Source organism: Megalobrama amblycephala, linkage group LG24 (assembly GCF_018812025.1).
Source record: "Megalobrama amblycephala isolate DHTTF-2021 linkage group LG24, ASM1881202v1, whole genome shotgun sequence".
In the NCBI taxonomy this organism is placed as follows: Eukaryota; Metazoa; Chordata; class Actinopteri; order Cypriniformes; family Xenocyprididae; genus Megalobrama; species Megalobrama amblycephala.
Window position 1 is genome coordinate 26,945,775 of NC_063067.1, and position 18,075 is coordinate 26,963,849.

The 18,075-nt window shown below is 41.2% G+C and overlaps 1 protein-coding gene across 1 annotated transcript; it reads right to left on the reverse strand.

The window, feature by feature from the left end:
• Nucleotides 1–269: 269 nt before the first annotated feature.
• LOC125259784 lies at nucleotides 270–14,086 on the reverse strand. Its single transcript, XM_048177704.1, has 9 exons — nucleotides 14,041–14,086; nucleotides 13,592–13,846; nucleotides 8,707–8,973; nucleotides 8,336–8,437; nucleotides 7,894–7,950; nucleotides 1,994–2,047; nucleotides 1,693–1,761; nucleotides 653–700; nucleotides 270–460 (listed from the first exon to the last, which is right to left on the reverse strand). Exons 1-9 carry the CDS (start codon nucleotides 14,084–14,086, stop codon nucleotides 453–455), a joined length of 906 nt encoding a protein of 301 aa, XP_048033661.1. The 3' UTR covers nucleotides 270–452.
• Between the last annotated feature and the right edge of the window lie 3,989 nt (nucleotides 14,087–18,075).

Sequence of the window (18,075 nt, forward strand, 5' to 3'; positions counted from 1 at the left end):
ACTAGATATTTTTAAGCGGGTGGCACTAATACAGAAGAAAAAAATATTTTGTTCAATATGCAAAAAAAAAAAAAAATCCAGTAGATGTATTACAATCAATAGTTTTTTCTATGGTGTCATGTTGTAATATTTGCAAATAAGAAATGAAACAAAGATTCAGATATAACTTTGATTACTTCTGCTAATTGTAATTTCTTGTTGTGTGTTATTTGTCTCCCTCTACAATGTCTTCATTTAAGGCAGTAAGCTGTCTCCACAAAACTGCAGTTCAATTCTACATTTTCTCAAGCTGCAAACAAGCTGGTTTTCAGCCTTTAAAAGTATGCAACAGTGCAGCTGCTACTAGACAAAGTGCTATGCTAATGCAATCTTTCTTAATATAAGCACACCATTTAGATCCCTCGGTGCAAATATAGAAACTCCTTCATGATGTTGATTGCTGACATAATAGTTCAGAGTCCTGGAGAGGCAGAAACATGACAATACGTTCAAAATCTGTTTTTATGGGTTTATCATACCTGAAATTGTTAATCTACACTAGAGCATGAAAATGGTTCATCTCAGGTTTCAAGATTTCACACCAAGAGGTAAGACTTTAAAGACCAAGTTATAAAAAGTACAAAACACCTTTAAAATAGTGTAATTTAACTACCTTTAAATGATGTCAGGCCATTAGCTTCTGCCGCTGGTGAGTCTTCATCTTCAAGAGACAAAATTTGAGAGTCGACTCATTTGTGATAACTGATTTCTGAGATTGTGTAATTATTGCTGAGAAACATTATTATACTCCTGTATTTTATGTACACTCTTAAAAATAAAAGTTCTTTATTGACATTGATGGGTCAATGAAGAACTTTTAATATCAGTGGAACATTTTCATTGCACTGAAGTTTCTTTATAGTTCAAAAAAGGTTTTTTAGTTTATTAAAATGTTTTCCACACTAAGACAAATGTCTCTTTTAAGAACTGATCACTAAAAGTTCTTTGTTTCTTCATCACTGTGAAAAAAATAACAAATAACAAAACACTTTTGGAACCTTTATTATTAAGAGTGTAATGTACATTCTACAAAATAATGTGTTGGCTCAACAACAACTTTTTGTTATACTAGTTGAAACTTTTCACATACTAAAAGCAATCAGTGATAGAATTAGTATAAATATTAAAACACGTACATATGTTCTGTGGAAGTCTCAGGACCAAAATGTTCGTCCAATCAATGCATTCTGTCCGATGTCCTACCTGTCTGTCAACATATGTATTTCCTTACCTCCTTATGTCATCAGCGCGATAAGGCTATGCAGAGTTGTAGACAGACATTCACCGAGCACCAAAAACAAACAGCAGCCACCTTTTACAGTTTTTCTGGAGTTTTACAGTTTTTACAGTTACTCTGCTGTGTGCGTTCATATGTTTTGGCGGAGGTGTGGCTTTGGAGATGCTCTGAAGGGATAAGCTTTCAAAGCTAGCTTGCTATTGCTAGCCACACCGAAATTGCTTACCCTACCTTAATGATTAACATTATTATGTCAACAGAATCTAAAATGTTTTATAGCATCAATAAATTAGAATTTGTAACTTTTTAAGTTCTCCTGACTAACTTTTTGAAGTGTACTGAAAATGAAAGCATTGATTTATGTTACAAATATTATGATATGTTAGACATTTGTAGACATTTGTTAGATCTTTTACCTTTAATCACATCATCTTCATGAATGGCTGAAACATGATCAGTGAGCAGTTCTTCTTTTTCCTCACATTCTGAATGACATTACAAAATACAAAATCATAATTCTGGCTTGTAATACAAGCAAATCCATGCTAAATGCCAGAAAATTTTACTAAGTCACTAATAGTTTTTCATATAATATTATCACAAAGTATAGTAATTGTGATATGAAATGGTACTATTTAATAAACGAGTACTTAAATGAGTATATGATTGTGTTTTTAATTGTAATGTCAGCCAAACACAGTAAAAGTCACATTATACCTTTCATCTCTGTGGAACTGTTGCCCATGTACTCCTCCAGGGGTGAAGCAGATTCTGCAGCGTAATACAATACCCATTTAAATGTAAATTATGTTTTATTAACAAAGTTCGGGAGGAACAAGGTCAAATAATCTATCCAATCATCACGTCATCCCAACCATCTGTCACCAATCAGTAATCAACATATCTACCTAATCAGCATGAGTGCAGGCCTATATGTATGTGTATTTATATATACAGTACAGTCCAAAAGTTTGGAACCACTAAGATTTTTAATGTTTTCAAAAGAAGTTTCGTCTGCTCACCAAGGCTACATTTATTTAATTAAAAATACAGTAAAAAACAGTAATATTGTGAAATATTATTACAATTTAAAATAACTGTTTTCTATTTGAATATATTTCACAAAGTAATTTATTCCTGTGATGGCAAAGCTGAATTTTCAGCATCATTACTCCAGTCTTCAGTGTCACATGATCCTTCAGAAATCATTCTAATATGCTGATCTGCTGCTCAAGAAACATTTAATGTGTACAATTGTACAAAATATTTGTGTACAATATTTGTTTTCAGATTTATTTGATGAATAGAAAGTTCAAAAGAACAGTGTTTATCTGAAATCTAATCTTTTGTAACATTATAAATGTCTTTACTGCCACTTTTGATTGATTTAATGCATCCTTGCTGAATAAAAGTATTCATTTCTTTAATTTCTTTTCAAAAAAATAAAAATAAAAATTCTTACTGACCCCAAACTTTTGAACGGTAGTGTATAATGCTACAGAAGCTTTGTATTTCAGATAAATGCTGTTCTTTTGAGCTTTCTATTCATCAAGGAATCCTGAAAAAAAAGTACACAACTGTTTTCAACATTGAAAATAATCATAAATGTTTATTGAGCAGAAAATCAGCATATTAGAATGATTTCTGAAGGATCATGTGACACTGAAGACTGGAGTAACGATGCTGAAAATTCAGCTTTGCATCACAGGAATAAATTACTTTGTCAAATATATTTAAATAGTACACAGTTATTTTAAATTGTAATAATATTTCACAATATTACTGTTTTTTACTGTATTTTTAATTAAATAAATGTAGCCTTGGTGAGCAGACGAAACTTCTTTTAAAAACATTAAAAATCTTAGTGGTTCCAAACTTTTGGACTGTACTGTATATATATAAACTTTTGGACTGTACTGTATATATATAAAATCACAGTCAACTCATCCGTGAATCCTCATGCTCGCTTACCCGTCCGATCACAGCGAGTATTGGACTCCCGTCGGATGCTGCAAGAGCCCTCCCAATCTGAAATGACTAAATGTTCAACTCACCACCAGCGGGTGCTTACCCATCCGATCACTGCGAGTATTGAACTCCCGTCGGATGCCGCAAGAGCCCTCCCAATCTAAAATAACTAAACGTTCACCTTACTGCCAGCAGAGGCTTATCTGTCCGATCGCAGGGAGTATTGAACTCACGTTCAATACTGTGAGAGCCCTCCCAGTCGAAATTTCTAAATGTTTCACTTTTCTGCTTTTCTAGGTCGAAGGTTACCCATCCGATCGCAGTGAGTATTGAGCTCCCGTCAGATGCAGTTCCCATTCAGTCAGTCACGTTCAACGTTACGTCGATACTGACGTAATGGAGTCTCGCTTTGGAGCCCAATCACCTCCAAAGGATACAAAATAAGCCAATGGTGCTGCACTCATCCCTGTGTGCTTCGGCTGGTGGGTATACTAAAAGAGTAAGCATGGGCTATCAGCGTCTTTTTCAAGATGTCTTTTCGTCCGTGTGTTTCTGGATGCAGTAGTTTCCTGACCTTCTCTGACGGCCACGATCACTGTCTCACGTGTTTGGGTAAACAGCACGCTGAGTCAGTGCTCGTGGATGGTACATGCCCTCACTGCGAGGGCATGTCCTTGTTGGTGTTGAGATCGCGACTCTCCTTCTTTAACACAGAGGCAAGAGTCCCTTCTGCTATTACCCCAGCACCAGCGGCTGTAATGGCTGCTGGTCCGGTTAGTACTCTGGGAGATCTGAGGATTACAGTGGGAGCAACTTCATTGGGTCCGCCCCCACGAACCTCCCACTCCTCCTCAATGCCATGTGCCGTCGAGTTGCCGGCTGCTGCCGCGGGGCCCTCTACGGGGGTTCTCCGTGTCACTTTCGGTGCTCCGGAGGAGGACCAGATGTCGATTGCTGCATCGGGGAGTGGGCTGAATGACTCAGAGGACGACGACGACTCCAAGCTTCCGCCCTCAGGGATGGTTGCTCAGTCGGAGGCGATCTCTGAGTTGACAGTCATGCTTGCCCGGGCCGCTGCGGGCATCGGTCTCGTGTGGAACCCTCCACCGTGTCCCGAACGCTCGTAGTTGGATGATTGGTTTCTGGGTTCTGGGCGTAGTTCCCAGCCACATTCCGCCCCTGTGCCATTCTTCCCGGAAGTGCATGAGGAGCTCCAGAAGACGTGGATGGCACCTCACACTGCCAGAAACCGTTCTTCTGCCTCCTCCACTCTCACTACCCTTGATGGCGGGGCCGCCAAGGGGTACGTGAATATTCCACAGTTGGAACGTGCGATTGCGGTGCACTTGTGCCCACAGTCCGCGGCCACCTGGCGGAACCGTCCACGTCGCCCGTTCAAAGCGGGTAAGACCACGGCCGCTCTTGCTGCCAAGGCTTACCCCGTCGTTGGACAGGTGGCCTCTGCCCTGCACGCCACGGCCATCTTGCAGGTCCATCAGGCGAAAGCTCTTAAAAAGCTGCACGAGGGTAGTTCTGAGCCAGGGCTCTTGCAAGAGCTGCGCACGGTGACCCTCCGGCAACGAAGGTCACGGCGCGCACCCTGGGTCAGACGATGTCCACCCTCGTGGTCCAGGAATGCCTTCTTTGGCTGGACCTGGCTTAGATGAAGGACACCGACAAAGTTCGCTTTCTCGACGCCCCCATCCCCCAGGCCGGCCTCTTCGGTGACACTTGGATCTGCGTGTCTTGAACCGGGCCCTTTACAAGCTCTCGTTCAAGATGCTCACACTGAAACGCATCCTCACGTGCGTTCGCGCACAGGATTGGTTTGCAGCGATCGACCTGAAGCACGTGTACTTTCATGTCTCGATCCTCCCTCGACACAGACCGTTTCTGTGGTTTGCGTTCGAGGGGCGAGCATATCAGTACAAGGTGCTACCCTTCGGGCTGTCCCTGTCCCCTCGCATCTTTACCAAAGTCGCAGAGGGGACCCTTGCCCCGCTCAGGGAAGTGGGCGTTCGCATTCTCAACTACCTCGAGGACTGGCTCATTCTGGCCCAGTCACGAGAGCAGTTGTGCGAACACAGGGACCTGGTGCTCAGTCACCTCAGCCAGTTGGGGCTTCGGTTCAACTGGGAAAAGACTCCACCCCCAGACGGTCCAGCTGATCTGAAGCCGATTCGGGGAGGCACAGGTGGCCCTGTTTGCCTCTCAGGGATCCGCCCACTGCCAGTTGTTTTATCCCCTGACCGAGGGGACCCTCCTAGGTCTTGCTAGTTGCGCCGTACTGGCCCAACCGGACCTGGTTCCCAGAGCTCATGCTCCTCGCAACAGCCCATCCCTGGTGCATCCCCCTGAGGAAGGACCTCCTTTCTCAGGGGCAGGGCACCATATGGCACCCGCGTCCTGACCTGTGGAACCTCCACGTGTGGTTCCTGGATGGGACGTGGCAGACTTAAGTGGCCTACCATCCGCGGTAGTTGACACCATCACTTCGGCTAGAGCCCCCTCTACGAGGCACGCTTATGCCATGAAGTGGAGTCTGTTCGTTGAGTGGTGTTCTTCCCACCGGGAAGACCCCCGGAAATGCGTGATCAGTGCTGTGCTTTCCTTCCTTAAAGAGGGTTTCGAGTGGAGGCTGTCCCCCTCCACCCTGAAGGTCTATGTGGCCGCCATCGCAGCACATCATGATGTGGTCGATGGCAAGTCACTAGGAAAGCACGACCTGATCATCAGGTTCCTCAGAGGTGCCAGGAGGTTAAATTCCCCTAGGCCTCGCCTCGTTCCCTCTTGGGACCTCTCTGTCACCCTCATGGGCCTGCGGAGAGCTCCCTTCGAGCCTCTTGAGTCAGCTGAGTTGAAACATCTGTCTTTGAAGACAGTGCTCCTGACCGCGCTCGCCTCCTTCAAGAGGGTTGGGGACCTGCAAGCATTTTCGGTCAGCAATTTGTGCCTGGAATTCAGGCCAGACTACTCTCACATTGTCCTGAGACCCCGGCCTGGATATGTGCCCAAAGTTCCCTACCACTCCCTTCCGGGACTAGGTGGTGAACTTGCAAGTGCTGCCCCCGGAGGAGGCAGACCCAGCCCTTGCGTTGCTGTGTCCCGTTCGTGCCCTGCGTGTTTATGTGGACCACACGCAGAGCTTCATAAGCTCTGAGCAGCTCTTTGTCTGTTTTGGAGGTCAGCAGAAGGGAAAGGCTGTCTCCAAACAGAGGTTGGCCCACTGGATAGTGGATGCCATCGCCTTGGCGTACCAATCGCAAGGCGAGCGTGCCCCCTCGGGTTGCAAGCTCACTCCACTCGGGGTGTTGCTTCTTCCTGGGTGCTGGCGCACGGTGCCTCTGTGACAGACATCTGCAGAGCTGCAGGCTGGGCGACACCAAGTACATTTGCGAGATATTACAATCTCCAGAGTGAAACCAGTGTCCACCCGTGTGCTGTCTACTCGTAGGTAGTCACAGGTGTTCGCTTGCTGTGCCATTTCCCTTGGATGAGGACACTTTTTCCGCTCCTCAGTTCAGTTCCCCGCAACGGTGAACCCTGTGGAGTTCCTCCTGCATCCTGCGGCAGCCAGACGCGACAGAGGCATCCGGCGCTAGGTCTAGTACTCATGTGTATGCCCGATTGGTCTGCCCTTGTACTGCCCTTGTACTTACTTTGGGCGCTGGAGGGTTACGAGTATGGGACGCACTTGCGTTGGGCAAGCTACGGCTTGCCAGCATCTGCCTCCCTTACACTCGTAATGTGGTTCAGTTGCTATGGCGCTTTCCACTGGACCCCATTACGTCAGTATCGACGTAACGTCGAACGTGACTGACTGAATGGGAACGTCTAGGTTACTATTGTAACCCCCGTTCGCTGAAGGAGGGAACGGAGACGTTACATCTCCCTGCCATAGCTCTGAGTCACCGCTGAGTGGCCAGATACCTATCTCGGCTCCTCAGCAAAATTATGAATGAAGGTGAGTATGCCGGGTCTATTTATACCTGGATGCCGGGGGTGTGGTCCAGCATGTAAATCTCACTGGCCAATTCCCATTGGCTTGTTTTGTTTCCTTTGGAGGTGACTGGGCTCCCAAGCGAGACCCCATTACGTCAGAATCGATATAACGTCTCCGTTCCCTCCTTCAGGGAATGGGGGTTACAATAGTAACCTAGACGTTCTTCTCAACATCTGCTGGCCGGTGGGGCTTACCCATCCGATCGCTGCGAGTATTGAACTCCCGTTGGATGCCGCAAGGGCCCCCTGGTCAAAACATCTAAATTCCATCTTAGTTTGGCGGTCGATGAGGCTTACTCATCCGATCACTGCGAGTACTGAACTCCCGTCGGATGCAGAGAGAACCCTCCTAATCCGGCAAACAACTTTCTCCTTGCAAACGTCACAAAACATCAGTTTTGTAGTTTCCACATTTTTGGTTGGGGGGTACAGTTATTGTTCTGGCTTCTGTTCGTCGTTCATATTTTGCATTCTTTGTGGGGTACTCTGGATTCGGGCCAAATACTGAGCTTGGAGCCCTCTCTCCAGACAGCACGCCAAATACGCATACCATTAATTTTATCTGATACAATTTACACACACACACACACACACACACACACACGGTTTTCATGTTTTATGGGGACTTTCCTTCACAGAAAACTTACGGTTCTTGGAGTCTGCCATTGAAAAAAACAAGTCCTCTTGTACAGTTTCTTTTTTCTCTAAAGATAATGATAAGAAACAAAAGTTTTGTAAGAAGTAATTAAATGTAAAATGTTACTAACATAATTAAAAACAAATGCTAAACGTTACTGTTTTTACTGTATTGTTGATCTTTAAAAACTTCTGAATGGTATTGTATAACAAACGTCAATAGCTTACGTGTTTAAAAGCAATTTTATATTTTTAGGCAGCAGCAAATTACACTGTGTACTAGAGGGAAAATAGTGTTTATACTGAATGTAAATAATAGGAGACACTGTTTACACCAACTGTAAATATCAACAAATGGAATTTTTGTTTTGTTTTCTTGTTTTTAAGGAGAGACCACTATCATCAATTAAGATGCTTAAATTCAGAAGTATATGAATTGTTATCTGTTTGTACCTGGTTTACAGGTGAATCTTAGAATGAGGCCCCCAATGATCAGGATTATAATACAGCAGACGAGACATCCTGAGATGGCCAGCAGAATTTTTCTATGTAATACTGTAATAAAAGGGGGAATGATAAGGTTGATAAAGTTAAATGAATATTCCCTTCAAAAATGTATACAGCAATTATATATATATAAAGTTTTTTTTTTCTTTTCTTCTTTCTTTTATGGTAACATGATACTTATCGCACTGTTAAAACTGTTTATCTTGAAAATCTTGATAACTTGATATTGTTCCAATCCACAAAACATTCACATCTAAATCATTCACATATACACACTGTATGAAAGAAGTTTAATAATAATTATTCACATTACTCACTAATATTATTGGCTGTGAAGCCCTCACTCAGAGCAGAGTACAGTGGTCTCTCTGTCCTTATTCCCTTGCACTTGAATTCACTTTTAATAGTTTCTTCAGTTGCTGTGACTTTGAACATACGTGACGATCCATTGAGCTTCTGTCCGTTCTCGAACCAGGTGTAGTTCCACTGTCTGCCGTCTGAGATGTTACACCTGAGGGTCAGAATATTTCCAGACGTGATGTCGCTCAATTCAGTCTCCAGACTCAGAACTGCAGGTGGACGAGCTTAGATCAAAACAAAAGGTTATTTTATAAATAATTTATAATAAAATATATTTCATACTGAGCCTTCAAATTAATTGTATTTAATAGGCATCTATGCTTTTACTTTTACTAGTTTTGGTAACTATTTAAAATGCACTGATTTGTTAAAATCAGTTTATACCAGGGCTCTGAACCGGTTCAAGGAACGAAAACCGGAAACGAACGAAATTTTTGACTGGAACATAACCAGAAATGGAAACTAAATCAAATTTAATCGTTCTGAACAGAAATGGTAATTTGAAATGGCCATTAACCGGTCAATAACGTTATTTTATCGTTCCGTTTAATATTTTGATTTGGCAGTCAACCAATCACGAATTCAAATAGTACAGCCTATGCAAATGTGACGCTGACGCATCCAAAGTGTGTGAAATGCCCGCGCTCAAGCTCTACAGTGAGATGCCCGCGCTGACGCGCTCAGCTGTCAAGTCATCATAGATTAGGTAAGTTACAATGGCAATGCCCTGGCATTAGTTTTTCCGATGATATATGTCACCAACCGTCAAGTATTAGGCCTATTTAAGTGAAAATGAATGTCTAGTAATATGCAGTTTGTTGTGTGTTCTGAAACCATCGAGTAGATACAATTGTCAACGTCACACCACGATCCGCAGCGCTTCTGTGAACGGAGAAAACTAGACCTACCTACATAACACACATAAAATAAAAGGGAATATTTAGGCCTATAGGCTACGTGAAATATTTCACTTAAATAATTAGGTCTACAGATTAACAAAACGAAAGTGGCTATTTGTGGCGCACTCCAAAGATCTAGAAAAGGAAACATTCTGCTTGTTTTCGTTATTTGTGTCTTTTGTTAATGTTTGAATTATGTCTTGCTTTTACCTGTATGACCATAAATTACGCAGTACAGTTTACTGTCTTATATAAGGAAAACAAATCCAGTGCTCGCGCCGGCGCCTCACGCGCGCACACAAATTCTTGCATTGCTTACTTGATATAGCAGCTGTTGAATATTAAAATAAAATACAATCAACCAACGTTACACTGCTCAATTCAATTCTGTAATACAATCTGCTGTTAGGACCCGTGACCACCGCATGACTTTACATCGATAATGCGAGTGAACAAAGCTCATCTAATAAATAATAGTTTAGCATTCGTCTCGAAAATGAAAGCAGTTGGATTCGTGCCGAATGAGAAAGGTAGGTTACATTCACTTTAAATTAATTCGTTTTGCATCATATTTAGTTTTATTTCCAATAAATAAACCTGTTTCTCGCCTTGAATATGGCAATAGAAGCTGGAATGGCGTTAAAAAAGTATTTTTTTTTTTTTAATTCGTTTTTGCTTGACGTTTATATAGCTAGCCTAGTCCAACTGTTAATTTTAGAGGTTTTGTTGTGGAGTAGGCTACATAAATAATATAGGGCAGTTTTGTTCATAATTTATGTTTACAAACATTATAAAGGTGTAGACTAATAATGTAATATAATAAATTGTGACGTACTATAGGACTATGCGACTTTTTTTCCTCTCAGGAATAGCGTCGGTATTTCCTTTTGTTTAATAGGTTACATTTGGACAGAATCTTGTTATAAAAGATAGCCTAATTGTAGGCCTAAGACGGCAAATACACTATCTTTGTTTTTTAATAAATAAAATGCTGTACATAGGCTATTATTATTATTAAGTAGGCTACACGCAGAAAAAAAAATAAAAATAAAATAAAAATAACGTTATTAACCGTTATTTTTTCTTATCAAACCGGTTTCGGAACATTTATAATACAAAGGAACGCTGGAACAGAAACGTTAAAATACCGATTCTGCTCGGAGTGGAACGATTGAATTTTTTTTTCGTTTTTAAGCCCTGGTTTATACTATGTATGTTCAAAGAATATCATGCAGTAAACTACACTTTAAAGGGTTAGTTCACGCCAAAATGAAAATTCTGTCATGAATTACTCATTTCACTAATTTTACCTCATTTCATTAGTATACACCCATAAGACTTTCGTTCATCTTCGGAACACAAATGAAGATCTTTTTGATGACAGAATACTGTCAGATTTCCTTCTATTGACTGCCTTTGTAACTGAAACTTTGATGCTTCAAAAACTTCATAAAGAGATTGGAAAACTAATCCACATGAATTGAGCTGTTTAGTCCAAATTTTTGGAAGAGAATCAATTGCCTGTTATGATGAATAGATTTAATTTAGGCTTTTACTCACATGTAAACATTGATCAGCGAACATGAGCTGACGCTCAACCTAACCTGAATAATGCATAAGATCCAACTTCTTCTGGAAGCTCAAACCTGCTGCGCAGCAGGTTTGAGCTTCCGGAAGATGTTTGTTCTTGTGTGATATTCAGGTTAGGTTGAGCTTCTGTTCATGTTCATTGAGCAATGTTTACATGCAAGTAAAAGCCTAAATTACAATGGGTACGGAAAGTATTCCCCCTTAAATTTTTCACTCTTTGTTATATTGCAGCCATTTGCTAAAATCATTTAAGTTCTTTTTTTTTTTCCTCATTAATGTACACACAGCACCCCATATTGACAGAAAAAAACAGAATTATTGATATTTTTGCAGATCTGCAAAAGATTTTTGCAGATATCACATGGTCCTAAGTATTCAGACCCTTTGCTGTGACACTCATATATTTAACTCAGGTGCTGTCCATTTCTTCTGATCATCCTTTAGATGGTTCTACACCTTCATTTGAGTCCAGCTGTGTTTGATTATACTGATTGGACTTGATTAGGAAAGCTACACACCTGTCTATATAAGACCTTACAGCTCACAGTGCATGTCAGAGCAAATGAGAATCATGAGGTCAAAGGAACTGCCTGAAGAGCTCAGAGACAGAATTGTGGCAAGGCACAGATCTGGCTCAGGTTACAAAAAAATTTCTGCTGCACTTAAGGTTCCTAAGAACACAGTGGCCTCCATAATCCTTAAATGGAAGAAGTTTGGGACGACCAGAACCCTTCCTAGAGCTGGCCATCCGGCCAAACTGAGCTATCGGGGGAGAAGAGCCTTGGTGAGAGAGGTAAAGAAGAACACAAAGATCACTGTGGCTGAGGTCCAGAGATGCAGTCGGGAGATGGGAGAAAGTTGTAGAAAATCAACCATCACTGCAGCCCTCCACCAGTCGGGGCTTTATGGCAGAGTGGCCCGACGGAAGCATCTCCTCAGTGCAAGACATATGAAAGCCCGCATGGAGTTTGCCAAGATGGTGAGAAATAAGATTCTCTGGTCTGATGAGACCAAGATAGAACTTTTTGGACTTAATTCTAAGCGGTATGTGTGGAGAAAACCAGGCACTGCTCATCACCTGTCCAATACAGTCCCAACAGTGAAGCATGGTGGTGGCAGCATCATGCTGTGGGGGTGTTTTTCAGCTGCAGGGACAGGACGACTGGTTGCAATCGAGGGAAAGATGAATGCGGCCAAGTACAGGGATATCCTGGACGAAAACCTTCTCCAGAGTGCTCAGGACCTCAGACTGGGCCGAAGGTTTACCTTCCAACAAGACAATGACCCTAAGCACACAGCTAAAATAACGAAGGAGTGGCTTCACAACAACTCTGTGACTGTTCTTGAATGGCCTAGCCAGAGCCCTGACTTAAACCCAATTGAGCATCTCTGGAGAGACCTAAAAATGGCTGTCCACCAACGTTTACCATCCAACCTGACAGAACTGAAGAGAATCTGCAAGGAGGAATGGCAGAGGATCCCCAAATCAAGGTGTGAAAAACTTGTTGCATCTTTCCCAAAAAGACTCATGGCTGTATTAGATCACAAGGGTGCTTCTACTAAATACTGAGCAAAGGGTCTGAATACTTAGGACCATGTGATATTTCAGTTTTTCTTTTTTAATAAATCTGCAAAAATGTCAACAATTCTGTGTTTTTCTGTCAATATGGGGTGCTGTGTGTACGTTAATGAGGAAAAAACTTAAATGATTTTTGCAAATGGCTGCAATATAACAAAGAGTGAAAATTTTAATGGGGTCTACTTTCCGTACCCACTGTAAATCTCTTCAGAAATGTTTTTCTCTTCAAAAGATTTGGTCTAAACCGCTTGATTCATATGGAGTAGTTTTCCGATCTCTTTATGAAGTTTTTTAAGCGTCAAAGTTTCAGTTACAAAGGCAGTCTATGGAAGGAAATCTGACAGCATTCTGTCATCAAAAAGATCTTCATTTGTGTTCCGAAGATGATTGGAAGACTTACCAGTGTGGAACGACATCAGGCTGAGTAATTCATGACAGAATTTTAATTTTGGGGTAAACTAACCCTTTAAAGTGATTGTCCACCCATAAATAAAGATTATTTTGGAAGCCAGTGGGGTCCAAAACAACATGAGTTTAATAGTATGGACAAAAATAAGTACATTCTTCAAAATATCTTCTTTTGTATTACACAGAAGAAAGAAAGTTGTACAGGAATGACATGAGTTTGAGTAAATGCTGATAGGATTTTCATGTTTTCGGGTAAAGTATCACTAACTTCATATTTTCTTTTCATTGAGTGCTTTGCCATGGTCATATTCTATAAAATATATGGCAACAAGAAGCAATTTATATGGGCACAAGAGACTAACTTACCTTTAACTCGCACTTGTAGAGTCTCGCTGTCCACTGAGAAGTCTCCTCTCTTTGCTTTGCAGTGATAGACACCAGTGTCAGAGAGAGATGCTGAGCTGATAGTGAAGGTTGGATCTGTGATCAAGGTTTCTGAGTTTTTGTACCAGTCATACTTCCATCCATCACCAGATATATTACAACCAAGCTGGACTTCTTCCTCAGTGTGGAAGAACTCAAACCACTGATCTTTTCTGATGTCTGGTTTTGGTCTATCAACTAGGAGCAACAGAGGTAAAATTTGAAATACTACGTACTACGTAATACTATGTACTTGTTATTCTTTAAAATCCCCACACAAAATTAACTGGATTTCACACAGAAAATTCTTTTGAACTTAGTCAGGAAGCTGTAACCACCGACACTAGCCACTTTATAATTCAAAGGTCAGTGCAACAATAAAGCAGCTAAACATGTTCTATGGAAAGCAAAATCCTCATTGACCTCCTTAGGAGACATAGCTGTCACTATCTGAATTGTTTTTGTTCATTTCTGACTTTCAAATTTTCAGAAGTAGTTTTACTTGCCATAAACATCAAGTTGCAAAGCTTTTGTTTGTCCTGTAGTCACTGATGTTCTCATCAGATGTTTTCCTCTGCAGGTATACTGTCCTGAATGACTCACTTTTGCTGAGCTGATTGAGAGTGTGTTTCCAGAAAAGGAAATGTCCTCATCAACTAAAATCGGAGCTCCATTTCTAAACCATTCATAGCCCCAATCATTTGAACCTCCATCAATTGAACACTTCAGAATCACTTTTTCAGTTGGGTAAAATGTTTTCCATTCAGACTCTATTGACAGTTTTGGTTGAGGCGGCTCTGCAGAGAAAACAACAACAACCACAACAGTAATGAACAAATGACATGGAACAGTGAATAAAAAGTATACTTTTAGCCACAAGCCCAGTTTCTTGTTTATGTAATTTAATCATTTAGTCTAAAATACTTTTTTAACTCTCTTGATTTCATGTTGTTTTATTAACACATTTGGCAGATGCTTCCAAAGCAACGTACATTGTGTTCATTGTAAAGGTCTGCATTCCATCAGTTCATGCTTTTGCTGGGAACTTTACTGAGACATTGTAAACTCAATAAATGCACAATGGGAAGAATATTCAACAATAGAAATGACAATAAAGTGGTAAATTATGGACTCACCTTGAACTCGAACTTGTAGTGTCTCACTATCCATTGAGAAGTCTCCTCTCTTTGCTTTGCAGTGATAGACACCAGTGTCAGAGAGAGATGCTGAGCTGATAGGGAAGGGGGGTTCTGTGATCTGAGGTTTTGAATCTTTATACCAGTCATACTTCCATCCATCACCAGGCATGTTACAACCAAGCTGGATTTTCTCCTCAGTGTAGAAGGGCTCAAACCACCAACGTTTCCTGATGTATGGTTTTGGTGACACATCTATGAGTCACAAGGGTATAATTAAAAATTATATACACATTTCAAACAATAATGGCCTTGGGTTGCATGTGCTTGCTATTCTTTATAATCTGAGACAAAATGGACTGCTAATAGAGTCATGCTGCTTATATTGTCTGGCTTCTTCACTGAACTCTTGTTGTGTGCCTGTTAATTTCCTTCATATCTATTAATCATAGAATATCATAAGAAGTTGTACCATAAATATCAAGTTGCAAATCTTCTGTTGGTCTTGTAGTCACTGGAGTTCTCTTCAGGTGTTTTCCTCTGCAGGTATACTGTCCCGAATGACTCGTTTTTGCTGAGCTGATTGAGAGTGTGTTTCCAGGAAAGGAAATGTCCTCATCACCTGAAAGCTGAGCTCTGTTTCTAAACCATTCATAGCCCCATTCATTCGAACCTCCATCAATTGAACACTTCAGAGTCACTTTTTCAGTTTGGTAAAATGTTTTCCATTCAGACTCTATTGACAGTTTTGGTTGAGGTGGTTCTGGACAGAAAAAAAAATAAATAAATAATAATAATAATAAACAAACAAACAAATGAATTAATGAATAAAACAGTTATGAACAAAAGTGTAAAAGTGAATAAAAAGTATATTTTTTAATCAGAAGCCCAGTTTCTTGTTTATTAAATTATTTAGTGTCACATCCTGAGATGTATTATGTATAGGTTATGTTTTATTCTGGTTGGTTCTCTCTCTCTCTCTCTCTCTCTCTCTCTAGGCTTGTTCAAGATGAACTACACTAGCCTGCTAGCCACTGGCTGGTGAGATCTGCCGGTTGCAGGCCGGGGAGAAGTACAGAGACAGTCGTCAGGTCGGACACTTCGTGCTTTCCATAGTGTGCTGATACATATGATTGTAAGGTGGCTGCAGCGCCGATCAAAATCAGACAAATTTTGTAACCAGAATGCATTGCTTTTGTCAGGTGGCAGCCGATCTTTGCGGCACCGCATGAAGTCGAACAAGCCTTTTCTCTCTCTCTCTCTCTCTCTCTCTCTCTTTGGATTGTGTGTAGTGGGAGGAGTTTAGAGTTTGGGCACAAGCTTTTGAGAGTTTGTTACTATAATATATATTTTTTTTCAATCTTTTTCTATAAATACACTGATGCACATGGAGCATTTAAGTCATGTTGAAAAAAATCATATTTATGAGTTGAAAGCACATGAATGCCACCACAAAGTTGTAAAAATAAGAGTAGGAAGCTCAGGATTTTCTTTAAGCCCTAATCTTTATGAGTTGGAGGCGTGTCAGTGTAAAATGTGGCGGAATGCAGTCAGCGAGCAGGTTGGTGAGATAAATATCAAGTCAGCTTCTAGAATGAACAAAGCTGTTGTTGTTTTGCCAATGTTCAGATGGTAGATGGTTTGATCAAACATGGAATTATGATTAATGACACGTTTTTGCCAGTACTGCCATTATCGAGTAGTGCTATCAAACGTTCGTCCGTTCATTAAGAATGAAACTATTCAAGGCGTTCTTGAAAGATATGGCAAATTAACAGCACTAACAGCAAATTAACAGTCTCTCTTTTAGGAACTGACTATAAAATATTATCTAAAACTCTCACAAACCGTGTCAAGAAATTTATAGAATCTATTATCCATGAAGATCAGTCCTATTGTGTACCTAAAGCCGAGTTCAGACTGCACGATTTTAGCCCCGATTTTGGCTCGCCGACAGGTTTTGAGAAATCGCAGACAAATGCCCGAAATCACAGGCAAATTGGTGCTCGTTCACGCGAGTGACAATCACGCGGTGTGAATGAGCAAAGACGCGATCCGAGAGAATCGCAGACGAGTCGCCGTCACCTGTGAGATATTTGGCATGCTAAATATCTGGACCTGTCGGCGATTCAAAATCCTGCTGTGTGAAAAGTGTTCTGACTGAAAACTACATCGGCAATGACTGACAGCCAATGAGAGAGCAAGATACAGAGATACAAATCAAACATTTGCTTGACCATCCGCAACAGCAGCACATTGAAAAGTTATGTATTTAGCTCCAACTGTCGTTGCAGAACACACAATCCTTGTTCTTCGCGTCTCCCCAAACATTTCCTCCTCCATATTCTTTTCTTTATGTTATTTTTGCTGCAAATCAGCGCACAGGCAATTCGTATTTCAAGCTTCTTGTGGGCTACTATTTTTAATAATAATCCCACCGTGTGTCTCAATCAGCTCCCTAGTTCAGTAGTCAGGGCACTGATCAGGGTATCAGCCACATTCACTTTCATTATATACTGATTCACGACCTAGGGAGCTAGGGAGCTGATTGAGACGCAGGGCCAGTGATATCACGTTATTTCCTTGTCATGTCTCGCGTGTGTTTGGTTGTGAAACGTAGTTTGCGTGCCAGACAGAGTTGTCGGCGATTCTTCCTATTGTAAAGTCATGCAGTGTGAAACCTTCTGTCGCCGATCCATCGTGCAGTGTGAACACAGCAGCGACTGAATGCTGGCCAAGATAGTCATGCAGTTGAAAAGAACAGTGACCCGACTACTTTGAAAATCGTGCAGTCTGAACTCGGCATAAGCGATCTATATTTCACAATCTTTTATTGTGCGAGACATGTTGAACTTAACTGAACTGCATAAACTTGATCTTGGTATTGTGTGTTTGAACAAGGAAAAAGCCTTCGACAAAGTTGACCATGAATATCTCTTCAAAATACTTGAAGGCTTTGGTTTTAGAAAAGTTTACTTCATAGATAAGGCTTCATTATAAGGATGTTCATAGTATTCTGAAAATTAATGGAATTCTGACAAGACCTTTTTCTGTACATAGAGGAATGAGACAAGGTTGCAGTTTATCTGGCCTCTTGTACACAATTTCCATTGTTGAAGATGTTGAGCGAGAAGCTGCAAGGATTGACAGTTCCATCATCTTGCTGTGGCATCGTCAAACATTGTTAGACCCTCCAGAAGAGCTTTTGTTTCTTGTAGACTTTTTTGGGGGCTGGCCATTATTACTTTGTCTTCCTGTTTTTGTGGGTGGTCAAGGATTAATTCATTTAGC

Coding starts and splice junctions, on each gene's coding strand:
- LOC125259784 (XM_048177704.1), bottom strand. CDS start 14,086: ATGTCTCCTAAGGAGGTCAATGAGGATTTTGCTTTCCATAGAACAT. Junction 8,974..13,591: donor TCTACAAGTGCGAGTTAAAG/GTAAGTTAGTCT, acceptor TTTTGATCTAAG/CTCGTCCACCTGCAGTTCTG. Junction 7,951..8,335: donor AAGATTCACCTGTAAACCAG/GTACAAACAGAT, acceptor CATTATCTTTAG/AGAAAAAAGAAACTGTACAA.